This window comes from Acomys russatus, chromosome 14 (genome assembly GCF_903995435.1).
Source record: "Acomys russatus chromosome 14, mAcoRus1.1, whole genome shotgun sequence".
Taxonomy (NCBI): domain Eukaryota; kingdom Metazoa; phylum Chordata; class Mammalia; order Rodentia; family Muridae; genus Acomys; species Acomys russatus.
Genome location: NC_067150.1, coordinates 15011443 through 15028043, shown reverse-complemented (window position 1 = coordinate 15028043; position 16601 = coordinate 15011443). Strand labels below are relative to the sequence as shown.

The following is a 16601-nucleotide window of genomic DNA, read 5'->3' as shown; positions in this document are numbered from 1 at the left end:
TGATCATGGTCTCTGATACAGAGAATGACGCCACCACTGTAGGGCTGTGGAGTTCTAACCTTTGCCCAGAATACAGTAGTGCCTAGACATGTTTCCACAAGGACAGAACTGATGTGAACGTCACATGTGGGTACTGAGTGTTTACTTGGGCTAGAACATTAGGCAGCACAACTACTCAGTTACACATTTGCACATTCAATGTATAGACATGCACACTTGCAGACAGACACACACACTACAAAGGATGAGCAATCGGTCCTACCTTCCTCACCCATGCATCACTGCCAGATTCACTTATGTCTGTCTTCAGCTAAGTGGTACTGAATTAACCAACTTGCCCTAAATCATGGATGAACATTTGGCTATAATCAGGAAGCTGCCATTCCCTACTGCAGCAATAACCCAGAGTCCCCTGTGTCTGGTGTAAGAATCCATTAAGAATGAGCAGTAGAGTCTGCAAAAGATAAGTTCCCACCCCGTGTGTGTGTGTGTGTGTGTGTGTGTGCGCGCGCGCGCGCGCGCGCGCACTATTACACTGCTGCCATCCTAAAGGCCCAGGATTTATAGCCAGTTCCCAGGAGCAGGCCTGGGTGGGAACTTGGAACAGGTGAGGTAAACCACAGGTAGTTAATAATACATGTTGGGGACAATGAGTAGGCTCCTGGGGCTCATTTATCTAGCAGTGGATGTTCAGTCTGATTTTCACCACCGTATAGACAGAAGGGGCTGGCTGGGGCCCACAAGGACAAACCATAGACAGAGGGTCAAAATCTTACACTACACAGACACATCACATGGCCAAACAGGGATGCACAAATTACAACTATGGTAATATCTGCTTGCAGGCAGCAGTTCAGGTGTGGCAGCAGCCCTGGGAGATCCTTCCAGAGTTCTTGGTGCTGCAAGCCAGGATAGGGGTCCTGTCCTTCCCCCAAAGGCCCCATCATGCTTGGAGGACGGCCACTGCCTCCCAAGCCCATCCAACAGCCAGCAAAGCTGTGTCTGCTTGCCTGAGTACCCACTGGCCCACTGGAGAACATTTTGCCTGAGGTACAGCCAACTCAGCTCGGCCTGTGCCCGCCTGAGCTGGGAAGAAACTCATTAAACCTTCCTAATGACAAATGCTCCAGCAGGCAGCTGGCAAAGAGCGATTGCTCTAGAAAGCAGCCAGATGGGAGCAGGCTCAGGTGACTGTTCATGAGACTCAGGCCGGTGGGGAGGGAGGGCTCCCTTGGGGTCCAGGCTTAGTACTGGGCTGGTCCCCAAGCCTTGTTGGATGCAGCTACCCCCATCACCTGTGGGTGTACACAGAAATTGTGATTGAATTCTGAACCCTCAGGGGTAGTTGTAGGAGCCATGGGCCCCCTAGCCAAGGTGGGAGAGCACCCTCCTTCTCCTCAACCCCCGCCACTCAAATCAATATCCTCCAGCCCCCTCTACCAGGATCTCTGTTCTGGGAGCTGATAAAGCCCCCCCTCCAGTTGTTCTGTTGCCATGGAAACAGCATCTGGAAGGTGTTAGGTCTGGTGGCTGAATCCAGGAATAACTAGTCAGAAGTGGGTGGCAGATGCTGGATGTGGTATGTTCTCACCAATAAGCAGTCTGTAGGTGTGCGGGGGTGGGATAGGGTGCCAAAGCAGATGCTGAGCCAGGTTCCCCCAGGACCTCTCCAGACCTAACAGCTGGAGGTGGGATGGGACGACTGTGTATCCTTGAGTCCCCAGGGATCTTCACATACTGGGTCTGGACTGTTGGGGCTCACAGGTACCTTGCTGCCCTGGGAGTCTAGCTAGTGGAAAGAATTCCTGCCAGCATCCCCAGGCCCCAGAAAAGGCTTCTTAGGGCTGGGTAGCAGTTTGGACACCTGTTCTTGGGGCATGGTAGGTGAAAATTCCCTCCCTGAGACGAGGGCCCCACACCTCACCAGGGAGGTAATGAGATACAGGACCACCAACCAGTGGTTCCAGATTTAATGGAAGGTGCATGGGGTACTGCATTGCACCCTGAGGCTGAGTTGCTGCATCACCAGGCGTGGAGCATCTGCTTTTTGCAACTGAACAGAGGAACGGAGCATATAACTAACAAGAAACAAGGCCCTCCTGCCTGCCTCTGGGACCTGGGGGATCAGGTCACCTCTGATCCCCTGTGCCTGGGGGCCTCCCCACCCCCACTGCCCTTCTGAAGTCAATTCCTCCAGAAGGTGCTTGGCTAGGACAGCCCCAACTGGGGGCAAACAGGGAGCAGGATGCTCAGAGTCCCCATCTCAGAGGCCTCCTCCCAGTCATATAGGAACAATAAATACTGTGTGACAGTAGCAGGAAGGGGCATCCACGGGCTGCTTGGCAGCCCAAGCAGGCTGGCCAGGTGCCTGCTCTCATTCTGTGCGCAGGATGATATGGATGCCTGAATCCGTGAACACTGGGCCACTCATCTCCCCTGTCCGTAGAGCAAACGATGCATCTTCAAACGGTTTCTGCATCTGACCTGTGAAACAGCAGAGGCGGTGGGGTCAGGTGCGAGCTGCACAGCAGATGGGGCTCCTGCCTACACCAATCTCAAGCATATTCATCACAGGGTTTATGGCCCTGTCACTGTGCAGTGCTGAGCTGTGGCCCAGCTGAGGGCCAAAGGCCCATTAAGGAGGCTCTGGGAAGCCCAAGGACAGCATGAAGGATGGCAGGCAGAGCTGGGCTATGCATTTAGACACACCACATGATGAACTCTCCCAGTTCCCAGCTGAACATCATCTGTCCTGCAGGTAGGCAGCCTGGGCTGACAGCAGAGGCTTGATAGCTCCCTCTCCTAGGCAGGTGCTCACACTTCCAGCCCATGCCAAGGAGATAAAGAAGAGGAGAAAGGAGGAAGAAGATAAGGGAGGTGGGAGGAGGGAAGGATCTGATTTCCTCTGTCCTTGGCAGACAGGTCTGCCTCTCTGGACCTGACCTTGCCTCCCCTGTCCATTTTCACCTCACAGCAGATGACTGCCCACCCCTATTCCTCAGGCAGCCTAAAGGCTCTGGAGGCAGGCAGGAGGCTAGCATGCAGCCCAACCCTGCACAGGAGCTGGTGACATCTTTAGTGTGGGCATCAGGAGTCCCCACCTGTGCAACACAGGGGGCATAGCACTCACCAGGACATGCTGAAAATTCTGCCAAAGGGGGAGAATAGGATTCTGGGGGGCAGGCCCTGGAGTTCTTAGGGATCCCATCCTATAGCTCTACCAGAAAATGTCAATGGCAGAACAGAGTCACCTTGATGGACCTGTGAGGGGAACAATGATCCTGGGCAGAAACACACCAGGGAGGTTTTACATCTCTTCTGCAGTACAAACAAACAAAAAGCCCATAGGCCAGGAAGCCTGAGGAGGGCTATGCTGCCACCTGGTGGACCAGGAGGGCCTGTGCAGGACAGCCATCCTTCCAGAGCAGGGCTTCCCTCCCTTTTTGGGACCTACCACTCCTAACACTACAGGGAAGGAAGGGGCTGGGTGTAGTGGTGTTGTCCTGCCCACCTCTGCTGAAGGCACCCAGGTCTCCCCTGGCTTTGGCAGAGCTGCAATCACTGAACTGTGAGGCCAGAGATTCAAAGTCTTCCTCTCCAGATTTAATCTTCTGGATGTAGCCTGCAAGGATACAAGGGGAGAGGCCCATGTTAGAGACCAGAGCTAGATGGGGTGCAAGAACAGGCCACTCCCAGGAGCCTGTTTCACTCGTGCACCTTGCACCCTACAGGTCATGCTGCCACACAGCCACACCACCTCCCACCCCTTCATGCCCCAGCAGCCACACCCTTATCATGTGCACCCATGAAGATAGTCCTCCCACATGCATGCCCCACGGTGCAAACCTGTCACCCATCCCCATGCACCTGTGGCCCTGGTTATGACCCGAATAGCCAGGCTAGCAAAAACGTAAGCACCCCCCCCCACACACACACACACAGTGACCTCTTTTCTAGCCCTGGACACAGAGTTGGAACCTCACAGCAGATGACTGCCCACCCCTATTCCTGGGGCAGTCTCAAGGCTCTGGAGGCTGGCAGGTGGCTAGCATGCAAGCCAGCTATGCACAGGAGCTGGTAACATCTTCAGTGTGGGTATCAGGAGTCCCCACCTGTGCAACATGGGAGGCACAGCACTCACTAGGACATGCTGAAAAGTCCCTGAGGGCCATGTGTGAGCGCTCACACAATGGTCTCACAGACAAGCTACACAACAGGTGCCACAGTGTATTGGCAGAACCCAGGAGACACTAAAGTGGCTCCACTGGGCTGTGACTCTCTTGCAGGGCAAGGAAGCAGGGCTACTGGGAAGGTGGTAACTAAAGCAAAGTCTCAAAATAACAAGTCACTAGTCACCAAGCCTGACTGTCTTGAGTTCCACCCCCAGGACCTACAACAGTGGGAGGAAAGAATCGGCTCCTGCAAGTTGCCTTCTGATCTTCAGACACACTTGCCAAGCCACCAAACCTCCACCAAAACAAAAATCAAATAAACAACAACAAAAATTTAAAGGACACAGGCCCAGGGGGAGTGCAACCACAGTACCATGTCTGTATAACTTACATTTCAGGAGCACAGTGCACACGCATGTAAATGCACATGAGACTGTGTTATGCACACAGGCAGATGTGTGCTAGGTGGAGTCAGGCACCTGAGTCTAGGCAGCGCATGAGGGGGGCAAGATAACCTGCGACAGATCCAGGATAGCCCATCTCATCCCCAAGTCCTGATTAACCTGCAGCCATTGCACACACAGACTTCCAGGGCTGCCACCCTGGCAGCCGCTCCCAGGGGACCCTGTCCTTTTATTTCTGAGACACATCGTCCCATACAGCCCAGGCTATCCTTAAACTCTCAACCTTCCTGCTTCAGCTTCTGGAGTATTGGTCTTTGCATTAGGCTCCAGTTACCTCTGCAGATGTGAGGGTGGCCTGACACAGCTACAGTCGGACTTCACCTATCCTTCCTGCCTGACCTTTGAGAGGCTTCTGACCACCTGTGAGCTACCCAGGGTGAGCATCACTGAAGGTTCCAACTGGTGCCTGTATGACAAGTGACATCACTAGCTGCTATAACCAGTGCCTTGAGGCTGCTCAGGAAGCCAGCCACTTCCTAAGGGCTCTGGGCCTCAGGTTCCTGTAGGGTCCCAAAGCCCGACATATAGGGCAGGCAGTACTACTGACAGTCCAGGAGTCACTTCTATCTGAACATATCGCATGGCAGTTAGTTACCTTGGTGTTTAGTTTTATATTGCCAGGGCATGCCTGTCTATCAGGGCCTCCCTAACTCCCCTCTGATCCCCACTGCCTTGATCAGAACTGACACCACCAAGCACTGCCTAGAGTCTGTCAGAGGTACACAGGGCCATGTGGTTTGACCTGTACAGCCTTCTGTCTGGAAACCACCTCTGGTGTTAAGAGTCCCCTTGTAGAGAATAAATCACATCAGTAACTCTGACCTAGCCAACTTCCTGTCTTTCTCTCCCTGGATGTCTGGCTGTGTTCCCATCCCTACCTTTACAAACTGGATTCCCTGTGTTCTACAAGGATTAAAGGATCTATCCAAGAATCCTGTCCACCCCTATCCCTGAGGCAGTGACACTTAGATGCAGCTACGGCCACAGGGATCTACAGATGGCATAGCCAGAGGCTTATTTCACATTGTCAAGCTATAGCTGTTTAATGAAAGCTCTGGGCTGGGTGGTACATGCCTATAATCCTAGCACTCAGGACACTTAAGCAGTCTGGGTTACACAGATCATGTCCCAAAAAAGAGGTGTAGCCAGGTGCCCTTGTTTACCACTGCTCCCCACCCCTGCATGTAGACCTGTACACAAGAGATGAGTTCCTGGTGGTCGAGGAATTCATAAATAAACAAAGCAGAAACTAGCCATGAGGAAGGAGCTGGGGACCCACCACTGCTCTTCAGACAGAGCTACTGCCCTCATTGTCTTTTGTCATCTAGGCCTCTGTACTCAGAGCTGAGGCCAGACTTTCTAGGTATCCTCCAGGACAGAGTCCAGCCTCACTGGGAGGTTAGGAGGAAACAACTCCTGAGGGTACCCGCCTGCTTAGCCAACAGCACCCTAGCCAGGGCTCTGGGGAGAACTCTGCCTCTTGCAGCAGCCTGTCCAAGGCTCCCAGACTGCTCACAGGCTCATATTTGAATGTGTAGTCACCAAGGAGTGGAACTGTTTTAAAAGGATTAGTAGGTGTAGCCCAGGAGATCAGGATGTAAAGCTCTCGGCTACTTCTCCAGTGCCATTTGTGCTGCCATGCCCCTGCTATGAGGACAAAGGACTAGGCTCTGAAACGGTAAGCAAGCCCCAATTAAATGCTTCTTTTATGAGAGTTGCCTTGATCATGGTGTCTCTCTTCATAGCAACAGAACAGTGACTAAGAAAAATGGGTGTTCAGGAGCCCCCTAGACAGCAAGCCTAACAGGCGAATGTCCACCTCCTCGGCCGTGTGGGTTCAGCAGACCCTGAGGTTCAGGAGACTAGCAGGCCCAACACTGGACTCCAGCTGCTGAGTTCTGATCTTGCTCTGTGGTTTCCCAGCTTTATGAGTATGCAATTGCCTTGGTGACAGAGAATGATTCTGATTCTGGGAGCAGCACAAAGTGACTGGCCTATGACTTAGGGCAGTTGGAAGGCCGGGAGATGGTTCAGGGAGTAAAGGTGTGTGTGCATCCCTGACTATTTGAGCTGCATCCTCAGGATGCCCATGGCAGAACACATGAAACCAACAGGGGTTCTATATGTAACAGCTCTAGCTGTCCTGGACACACTTTGTAGACCAGGCTGGTCTTGAACTCATACATTTCCACCTGCCTCTGCCTCCCAGTGCTGGGATTAAAGGCGTGCGCCACCACACCCTGCTCCTTATAAGAAGAGCCACAGCCAGGCTAAGGCTTTAGCTCAGGTGGTAGAGTGCTCTCCTTCCTGTACCATGCCCCAGGCTCAAGCTCTAAACCAGGGATAATGGTGCCAACCTATAATCCCAGTACTTAGCAGCCAGAGGTGGACAAGTTGGAAGTTCAAGGTCATCCTTGGCTACACAGGGAGTTTAAGGCCAGCCTGGGCTGCATAAGCTATCTTTAAAGGGAGGTAGTGAGAATAATGATAGCCAAGTGGCACAGCACGCATTTAATCCTAGCACTGGGAGGCAGAGGCAGGTGGATCTCTGAGGTCAAGGCCAGCCTGGTCTACAGAGCAAGTTCTAGAACAGCCAGAGCTACAAAGAAAAACCCTGTCTCAAAAATCTAACCAACCAACGAACCCAAACCAAAAAACCCAACCAGCCCCATTCACCAGACACTTTGATTCCCCTCTCTCTTCTCTCTCTCCTCTCTTTCCTTCCATCCCCCCTGCCCTCTCTGCAATGCACTTTTCTATCTCTCCATGCATGGTGACTTATCTGTCCTCATTCTTTGGGATCAGTGAACCCTCCCAATAAACCTACATTTATTTATTTTAACTTGTCTTGAATTAGCTCATTCCATTAGTTAGTGAACCTATCATTAGGGATGATTTACAGTGATAGAGGCGAGAGAGAGCCATGATGCTAAGTGAACCGATCAGGCACAGAGAGACCAAAGTCGATGAGGCCACTTGCATGAGGCACTAAAAATAACCAAACATACACAAGCAGGGACAGGCTGGGGTGCTCACTGGACATAAGTTACAGTGTGCTGGACAGTAGTGCCTCTCCTCTCAGTACTCAGGAAGCTGAAACACAGCAGCACTATCAATCTGGAGCCAGTCAGGCTGAAGAGTGAGGCTCAAGTCGGCCTCAGCTATAATGTTGAGACCCTATCTCAAACAAATAAATAACAAACAACTCTCTGCCCCACCCCCCAAACCCAACCAACCAACCCAAAAGATAGCTAAGATCACCAAAGGACACAACAGAAGCAGCTCTCTGCAAGTCCAGAAAAGCAGTCTCACCAGGAACCTGATGGGGAAGGTGAGAAAGGTACAGGTCTGGTGGTGGCTGGTCAGGGAGACCCTAGAGGAAAGCATGAGGCATACATTTTTCTACAACTGTGAAAAAAGAAACTTCTGTCACCTAAGCTACCAAGCTTGTGGCATTCTGGTACGGCAGACTAAGGGACAGAATGAACCAAAAGGGTGGTTCCTCACCCTAAAAAATGCTTAAATAATCCCCCTGCCTATTCTACAGACTCAATGGCTCTCCCAGATCACCGATGGCCTGTAGGGGAAGGGTCTGGTTGGGGAAGAGGCATGCCACCCTAGAAGACCTAAGACCCATCAGGAGGGGCCCAGGGAACCAGGCATAGGCTACCAGGCTAGACAGTCATCACTCAGCCAGAGATGGCTGGCCCTTGAAGCCTGGATGAGTAGAGACAGAGCGACCAGGGAGCTAGGGTCTGCCAACAGCTCGGCTGCCTCAGACAAGAACATGGCAGTGACACCAGCCAGGCCTCAGGTTTCCTCTGCCCAGCAGCTGCAGAGCAGTCAGTGCTGGAAGATGCTGATCGGGGTGCAGAGGCACTGCTTCCAAAGCAGGCAGTCTGTTGGCACCCTCAGGCCAAGGCTACCAGCTGGGGCACATATTGCCCCAAACACTGTCACCTGATTGAGGTGACGTCCCCTGCAACAAGTTCTCCGCTCAAGGTGAGCCAGTGTCTAAATAAAACCAAACAAGAGATTGAAGAGATGGGTCAGCACTTAAGAGCAGTGGTTGGCTCTTCCTGAGGATCGATCCAGGTTTGGTTCACAGCATAGGTATGGCAGCTCACAACTGCCTGTTACTCTAGTTCCAGGGGATTTGATGCCCTTTTTTGGCTTCCATGGGGTGATTATGTACATGCAGGTGTGAGCGCACGTGCACACACATACACACACACACACACACCCCTTAACAAATGAATCACACAAAGGGTCAGCAAGAAGGCTTAGCAGGTGACTGCATTTACTGCCAAGCCTGATGATCTGAGTTCAGTCCCCAGGACTAAGCACAGTGAGAGTCCACACAGGCTGAAAAGATGGATTAGAGGTTAAGAGCACTGGCTGCTTTAACTCCAACTCCAACGCCTTCTTCTAGCCTCCTCCAACACCAGGGGCACACATGGTACACATACATACATGTGGGCAAAACACCCATATGCATATTTACCAAAAATAGGTAGGTAGAATGCATGTCTTTAATCCCAGTACTCGGGGAGGCAGAGGCAGGCGGATCTCTGTGAGTTTGAGCCCAGCCTGGTCTACAAAGTAAGTCCAGGACAGCCAAGGATACAGTGAAAAACTCTGACTCAGAAAAACACAACAACAACAAAACAAAAAAACAAAACACCAAAAAAAAAAAAAAAAAAAAAAATTCACAACCAACATCAGCTGGGCATGGTGGTGCTCACCTTTAAACTCAGCACTCAGGGAAACCGAGGCAGGCGGATCTCTGTGAGTTTGAGGCCAGCCTGGTCTACAGACTGAATTACAGGACAGCTATGGCTACATAGTGAAAACCTGTCTGGGGAAAATAAACAAACCAACACCCGACTCATCACTCTCCAGTGCCTGCTCTGTGCCTGCCAGTCCCTGTTCTATTTCCAGACTCACCTACGGATTCCCAGGCCCCTCCTTGATGACAGCATCACTCAGGCTGCCTCCATTGCAGCTGCACCACTACAACAGCCCTGCGGGCAGGTATATATTAACGCCCACGTTACAGAAGAGAAAACTGAGTCTTGAATGAGGCTCTGAGTCTCCCAGGATCACAGAGCTCACCAGCCGCTGCTGCTATCTAACCGGCTGTTTTTCTAGACCTGGCCACTCCAAGTGAGAAGCAGAAAACAAAGAATGAGGGGCCCCATGACTGAGCGCATCCTAGTACCAGGCCCTTCCTTTTCTTTTTCAGGTAAGGTCTTCAAGCGGTCTGGAACTCAGTATGTTGGACCTAGGACTTAGGAAAAGAGCATTTACTTATGCACATGTGCCATAGTGTTTTCCCTGAGGTCAGGAGTTGGTTCTCTCCTTCACTGTGTGGGTCCCAGGAAGTGAATGCAGGACCTTAGCTTTAGTGGGCAAGTGTCTCTGTCCACTGAGGCATCTTCCTAGACCCAGCTTGAATTTCTGATCCTTCTGTCTCTATCTCTACGCTGATACTGCAGAGTTGCATGATCATGCTGGGTTCACAGGGTACTGGGACGGAAGCCAGGGCTCCCAGTAAGTAGGACGAGCATGGTACCACCTGGTCTACATCCTCAGAACAGTGCAGTACTTCTCTACAACTGACTGGGTGGAGGGGCTGGTGGGGCTTCGACAAGGCCCCTGGGTGGAGGGGCTGGTGGGGCTTCGACAAGGCCCCTCGATGGGTAGTACTTATTGTCAACTTCAAAGACTCTCAAATAACCTGAAGATGGGCGGCTGGGAACCCTGTGGGAATTATCTTGATCGTGGTAACTGATGTGAGATGATCCATTTTACTTGTTGGCAGGACCAGCCCTGGGTAGGGGATCCCAATCTAAAAAATAAGGACAGGCTGAGCACTCGCACCGGCACCTTGTTCTCTGTCCCTCATAACACTATGATATGACCTGCTCCCTGCCACTGTGGTGAACTGTGCTGTGAGCCCCAACAAACCTTTCTCCCTTAAGTTGCTTATCATTAAAAAATAAAATAAAATAAAAATTAAGAACTTGACTTGTTTACTAGGGCAGGGAAGCACATGTGCCATGGTGGGCTGTGGAGGTGACAGAACAACTCCCAGGAATGGGCTCTCTCCTTCCACCACATGAATCCCTGGAATGCAGCTCAGGTCCTCAGGGTTAGTGTTTTTTCCTGATAAATGCTCTTGCTGGCTCTTATCAGGGGATTTTGTCACAGGAAGGGGAAGAGAAACTAAGATAAGTAGAGCATGGTGGCGCAAGCCTTTCGTTCCAGCACCCAGGGAGACTGAGACAGGTGGATTTCTGTGAGTTTGAGGCCAGCCTGGTCTACAAAGTGAGTCCAGGGCAGCCAAGGCTACAGAGAGAAGCCCCATCTAGAAATACAAAACAAAAGAAAGAAAAGAAAGAAACCGAGGGGCTGGCGAGATGGCTCAGAGGTTAAGAGCACTGGCTGCTCTTCCAAAGGTCCTGAGTTCACTTCCCAGCAACCACATGGTGGCTCACAACCATCTATAATGAGATCTGGTGTCCCCTTCTGGTGTACATGCAGGCAGAACGCTGTATAAATAATTAATTTTTTAAAAAATGAAAAAGACATGCCTGGTGTGATGGTGCACGCCTTTAATCCCAGCACTCGGGAGGCAGGTGGATCACTATGAGTTCGAAGCCAGCCTGGTCTACAAAGCGAGTCCAGGACAGCCAAGGCTAGCTACACAGAGAAACCCTATCTCAAAACAACCAAAAAATAAATAAATAAATAAATAGATAAATAAATAAATAAAAATAAATAAATAAATAAAATAAAAAAAGAAAGAAAGAAACGGAGACAGCCCTTCTGCCTACATGAGAGAAGACCACCAACAAGCCCCTGCTCGCCCCCTCCCTTCCCCCACTCACCATTGATCAGCTCCAGGGCCTCCTCTTTGCTCCTGGTGATCTTTTCCTGTCGCCAGGATGAGGGTCTCCGAGACTGGCTGTGCTTCACCAGCAGATGTGAGCAGCGCACCCTGGCTGGCTCACCCTGGCCATTCTTGGCACTGCCTCCCACACTGCCGCCGCCGCTGGGCCGCTCCCACTGGCTGGCATTAGTGATATGGTTGAAGTAGTACACCCGGCCTGTGGAGAACAGCACCTAGCTCAGCTGTGGGAGAACAGCACCTAGCTCGGCTGGGGCTGGGCTGAGGAGGAGTCCACCCCAAGAGCCATGATGAGGACTGGCTTGGGAGGATGCTGTCCCCATCAGGACCTGTCCCAGACAGGACCGTACTAAGGCTCTAGGTGGAGCCAGACAGACACCAGTAAATCAGCTAAAACAGCTTCCAGGTCTTCCAGATGGCTTGGCAGGTAAAGGAACTTCCCGGAGTCGAAGCCCCCAGGAAGGAAGGAACCTACCCACCCCAAGATGTCCTCTGACCTCCACATGTGCACCTAGGCATAGGCCACCCTGTAAAATAAGTAAGACCAGATGTTCAAGAACATCCTCAGCTCTAGAGTCTGAGAGCAGCCTTGGCTATATGGGAGCCAATTTCAAAAACACACACACAAACAGCATGGGGCTGCTCTTCTAGCGGAATGGGGTTCAGTTTCCAGCACCCATATGAAGGCTCATAACTGTAATTCTAGCCCAAGGGCACCTACCACCCTCTTCAGGCTTCTCTGTAGGCACCGCAAACACATGGTATTATACATGTGAGCATAATGCCCATAAATTTTAAAAAGTCTATGGCCGGGTGTGGTGGCCAGCACTTGGGAGGCAGAGGCAGGCAGATCGCTGTGAGTTCGAGACACCCTGGTCTACAAAGCGATTCTAGGACAGCCAAGAATACACAGACACAACAGAGAAACCCTGTCTCAAACAACAACATCATCTATGTAACACACCCAGGACAGCTGTGATAGACCTTTCTGCTTTCTGCCTAAGTGCTGGAACCACAGCTATGTGGCACCACACGCAGCTAGAAGCTTCTTTACACTAGAGGTCAAAACTCCAGGCCAGGAATGGAGCAGCCTGCAGGGGAGCAAGGACTCTAGGGATAAATCCAACTAAAACCTCCACCGGGCCATCTTCCCACCCTCAGCTACTTTGCCTGCAAAAGTGGGGCAAGAGAACAAGGGCGTGAGAGTTAGGCATGGTATCACGTGACTGTAGTCCCAGTGCCTGCGAGGCTGGGACCCTAAGTTGGAGGCCAGCTTGGGCTACACAGCAAGACTTTATCTCAGTTACTCTGTGATTACAATCCCAGCACTTAGAGGTGATGGTCATCCTAAGATAAGCAGCAAGTTCAAGACTACCTGAGCTGTCAAACACACATTTTTTTTTTTTTCTTGAAACAGGGTTTCTCTGTGTAGCCTTGGCTGTTCTGGACTTGCTTTGTAGACTAGGCTGGCCTCAGACTCACAGCAATCTGCCTGCCTCTGCCTCCCTGAGTGCACAAAGACCAATTTCTTTCTTTCTTTCTTTTTTTGGGGGGGGGTTTCCAAGACCTGGTTTTTCTGTGTAATAGCCCTGGCTGTCCTGCCTCTGCCTCCTGAGTACTAGGATTTAAGGGATTAAAGGCATGCACCACCACACATGGCCATAAAGACAAATCTTAAAAAGGAAAAAAGAAAATGACCTAGTAAGTAAAAGTGCTTACAACCAAGCCTGAAGATCTATCTACCCATGCTTGAAGGAAACAACTCCTGTAAGTTGCTATCTGATCTCCACATGCATATGCGCTAAATATACACTACTACTATTATTAATAAAGACTATCTCAATAAACAAGTTGAGCAAAGTGATTCATGCCTGTAATCCCAGCACTGGGGTGGGGTGGGGGTGGGGGTGGGGAGCTGAGGCAGGAGGATCAAGAATTAATGAGCACCGGGTGTGGTGGTGCACGTCTTTAATCCCTGCACTCGGGATGCAGAGGCAGACGGATTGCTGTTGAGTTCGAGGCCAGCCTGGTCTACAAAGCAAGTCCAGGGCTGCCAAGACTAGCGCAAAGAGACCCTGTCTCGAAAAACAAAACAAAACAAACAAAAAATGAATGAGCAACCAGTTCTGTCTAGCACCTTCCCACCTCCATCTTTGCTTTAAAAGTGGCTAGGCGTGGTGGTGCACACCTTTAATCCCAGCACTCGGGACGGAGAGGCAGGTGGATCGCTGTGAGTTCAAGGCCGGTCTGTCTACCAGGACAGCCAAGGCTACACAGAGAAACCCTGCCTCGGAAAACAAACAAACAAACAAACCCCAAAACAAAACAAAAAGGGCTGGGGGTGAATAAAGACATTAAACCTAGCCAGGTTAATTCAGATAGTGTCCAGCACCGGAATGCTTAATAACTAAGAATTATGAATGAATTCAGTAGGCTGCATCGACCTTGCTCTACCCAAGATGCCCGTATGCTAATCTGGGCGTTACCGCTGACACTGGGAAGGGGACTCAGCATTCCAGGGCACTCCCGGTGCCTGAACTGAATCATTAGATGAGTTCTTCTCCTGTACAGGCCTCAGTTTCCCCCACTTGAAAATGAGAGCAATTCTTCCCTTGAAGGATGCTAATGGCAGAGAGAGAGTGGAGGAAGAGTGGGAGAGCATGGACCAAAGAAAAAGGGGGAAGGGGGGAGGGAGAGAAGAGTGGGGGAGGGAGGGAGAGAGAGGGAGGAAGAGAGAGAGAGAGAGAGAGAGAGAGAGAGAGAGAGAGAGAGAGAGAGAGAGAGAGAGAGAGAAAGCGCGAGCGCGAAGGGACTTGTGAAGAGACTTGAATTCTTTCAAAGCGCTTGGCACCATGCTTGGCCCAGAGATGAACTGGCCTGGTTGTGAGCCATCACTGTCGCAGGATTCCGCGATGGGGGTGACCGGGCACGTGTCGCGGATGCTGCCCTAGAACCTAGATGAGGGCGGTCCACGCCCTCTGCACTGGGTTGGGATCTCTCTCTCCCAAGGGAGCCCCGAAGTGCAGCCTCCTCATCACGGGGAGTCCAGGCCCTGGGGCGAACGAGGGCGGAGGCGCCCGTGCCTGCCCCACCTCCTACTTCAGTTTCTGGCTCTCCCGGCCCGTTACGCCGCGGAGGAGCCCAGACCTCCGCGCCTGAGGCAGCGCGGTGATGCGCCCGGCTTGTCCCTCTGAGCTCGAGCCCAACTTCCGCCAAGCTCCGCCCGGGCCCCTGGCTGACTCCTGAGAAGTACCTGAGCTGCGACTCATACGTTTCTCCCAGCCGGGAGGAAGCTTCTCCTCGTCCGCCATCTTCCCTCCTGCCGCAGCGTCTGCTCCGCCTCCGCGGCTCTGACCCCGCGCCACTGTAGATGGGCTCGCCCAGTAGAGACGCCAATTGGACGGTCACGCGGCGCCGCTAGCGCTCTGGCTTTTTATTGGACTCACCGGGTTCCCCGGACCGCCCCCACCCATTAAAGCCTTCCCACCACCACTGCTGATTGGCTCGTCTGGAAATGACGTCTATTGGACGCTCCAACCGGGGTTGGGGCTCTCTTTAAGCGTCAAAGGGTCTAACCTTCTCGGTGCGCTAAGCCCACAGAATAGAGCTTATTTGATTGGCTCCTGCTACAGCCAATCCAGCCTTCTTGAGTCGTTCTTGGATGTTGGCCAGCCTCCACGCGGAAGCGGCTAGCTGGGACTAAGGTACTTAGTACTTTTGCTGTACTTTGTCGTTGCCATAGCAATGCGGTTGCCTTGGTGACAAGAGGCTAAGTGCCCAGAGCCTAAATTTGGCTTATGAGTTCTCTCTCTTCCCACCTGCTTCCTTCAGATGTCTAAAGCAAAACCAGTCTTTTTTGTTTTTTGAAAGGCTAACCATTTCACTGGTCTATTCACCCATTTTCCATATCTTTTTTAGAGCCTACTTCAACTTATTCCTTCTGCATCTGGCTCCTTCCTGGGATCCGGGCTGGTGACAGTCAGATGGGTGATAGCATTGCCACTTGGATGAGGAAAGGGAATAGGATAAGGTGGACGGCTCCGATTGACAGTCTAGGGAGGAGAGGGGTTCGGTGGTGGACACCTTTAATACCAGCACTCAGGAGGCAGAGACAGGCAGATCTCTGAGTTCGAGACTAGCCTGGTCTACAAAGTGAGTTCCAGGACAGCCAGGGCTACGCAGAGAAACCCTATCTCGAAAACCCAAAAAGAAAAAGAAAAAGAAAAGGTCTGTGGAGGGTTAGAGAGACGGCTCAATGGTTAAAAGCACTACCTGCCCTTCCAGAGGACCTTTTCAATTGACCAGGTGGGAACGTGGTGCATATATACATACATGCAGGCCAAACATTCATATACATAAAAATATTTAAATGTTACTTTATGGCTAGTCTTCAGAGCAAGTTCCAAGACAGCTAGGACTACACTGAGAAACCTGCCTCAAAAAAATCCAAAACAGGTACTTAAAACAAACATCAGGGCATGGTGGCTCAGGAGGCAGAGGCAGGCAGATCACTGTGAGTTCGAGGCCCAGCCTGGTCTACAAAGCGAATCCAGGACAGCCAAGACTACACAGAGAACCGTGTCTTGAAAAACTAAAAAATAAAATAATAAAAATTTTAGTAGTTAGAAGACAACTGTTCTCTCTTTCCACCATGAGGTTATGGAAGTCAAACTAAGGTTGTTGTTGGGTTTTTGTTTGTTTGTTTGTTTGTGTTTTTTGTTTATAGACCAGGCTGGCCTCTAACTCACAGTGATTTGCCTGCCTCTGTCTCCCAAGTGCTGGAATTAAAGGTAAACTCTACCGTGCCCAGCTCAAGGTAAGGTTTTCGGGCTTGGTGGCAAATGCCTTTACCCATCTTGCTGGTCCTGGATTGTGAAAGTACCTTTTATTTGCCTGTTTCAATTGTTGTCTCCAAGGATTACTACCTCCTTCTGCTAACCCAGGCCTAGTCCTGGAAGCTTCTAGGCTCTGTACAATCTAAACTAGGCCTAGAATGTTTCCAGCCTTTGAGATTTATTGCCTAATAAGTTCACCCTCTTTTGTTCTTACTGA

The 16601-nt window shown here is 51.3% G+C and overlaps 1 protein-coding gene across 1 annotated transcript; it reads right to left on the bottom strand.

Moving 5' to 3' along the window:
• Nucleotides 1-2351: 2351 nt before the first annotated feature.
• Nucleotides 2352-14860, bottom strand: Pin1 (peptidylprolyl cis/trans isomerase, NIMA-interacting 1). The gene is made up of 5 exons (XM_051156793.1): nt 14649-14860; nt 12715-12719; nt 11530-11748; nt 3512-3622; nt 2352-2484 (listed from the first exon to the last, which is right to left on the bottom strand). Exons 1-5 carry the CDS (start codon nt 14858-14860, stop codon nt 2375-2377), a joined length of 657 nt encoding a protein of 218 aa, XP_051012750.1. The 3' UTR covers nt 2352-2374.
• Nucleotides 14861-16601: the final 1741 nt, after the last annotated feature.

What these genes read in the sequence shown, in the direction of transcription:
- Pin1 (XM_051156793.1), bottom strand. Translation starts at nt 14,860, where the DNA reads ATGGCGGACGAGGAGAAGCTTCCTCCCGGCTGGGAGAAACGTATGAGT. An exon ending in GGCCCTGGAGCTGATCAATG is followed by an intron (nt 3,623 to 11,529) that starts GTGAGTGGGGGA and finishes GTATCCTTGCAG; the next exon opens with GCTACATCCAGAAGATTAAA. An exon ending in CCTGGGTGCCTTCAGCAGAG is followed by an intron (nt 2,485 to 3,511) that starts GTGGGCAGGACA and finishes GCTGTTTCACAG; the next exon opens with GTCAGATGCAGAAACCGTTT.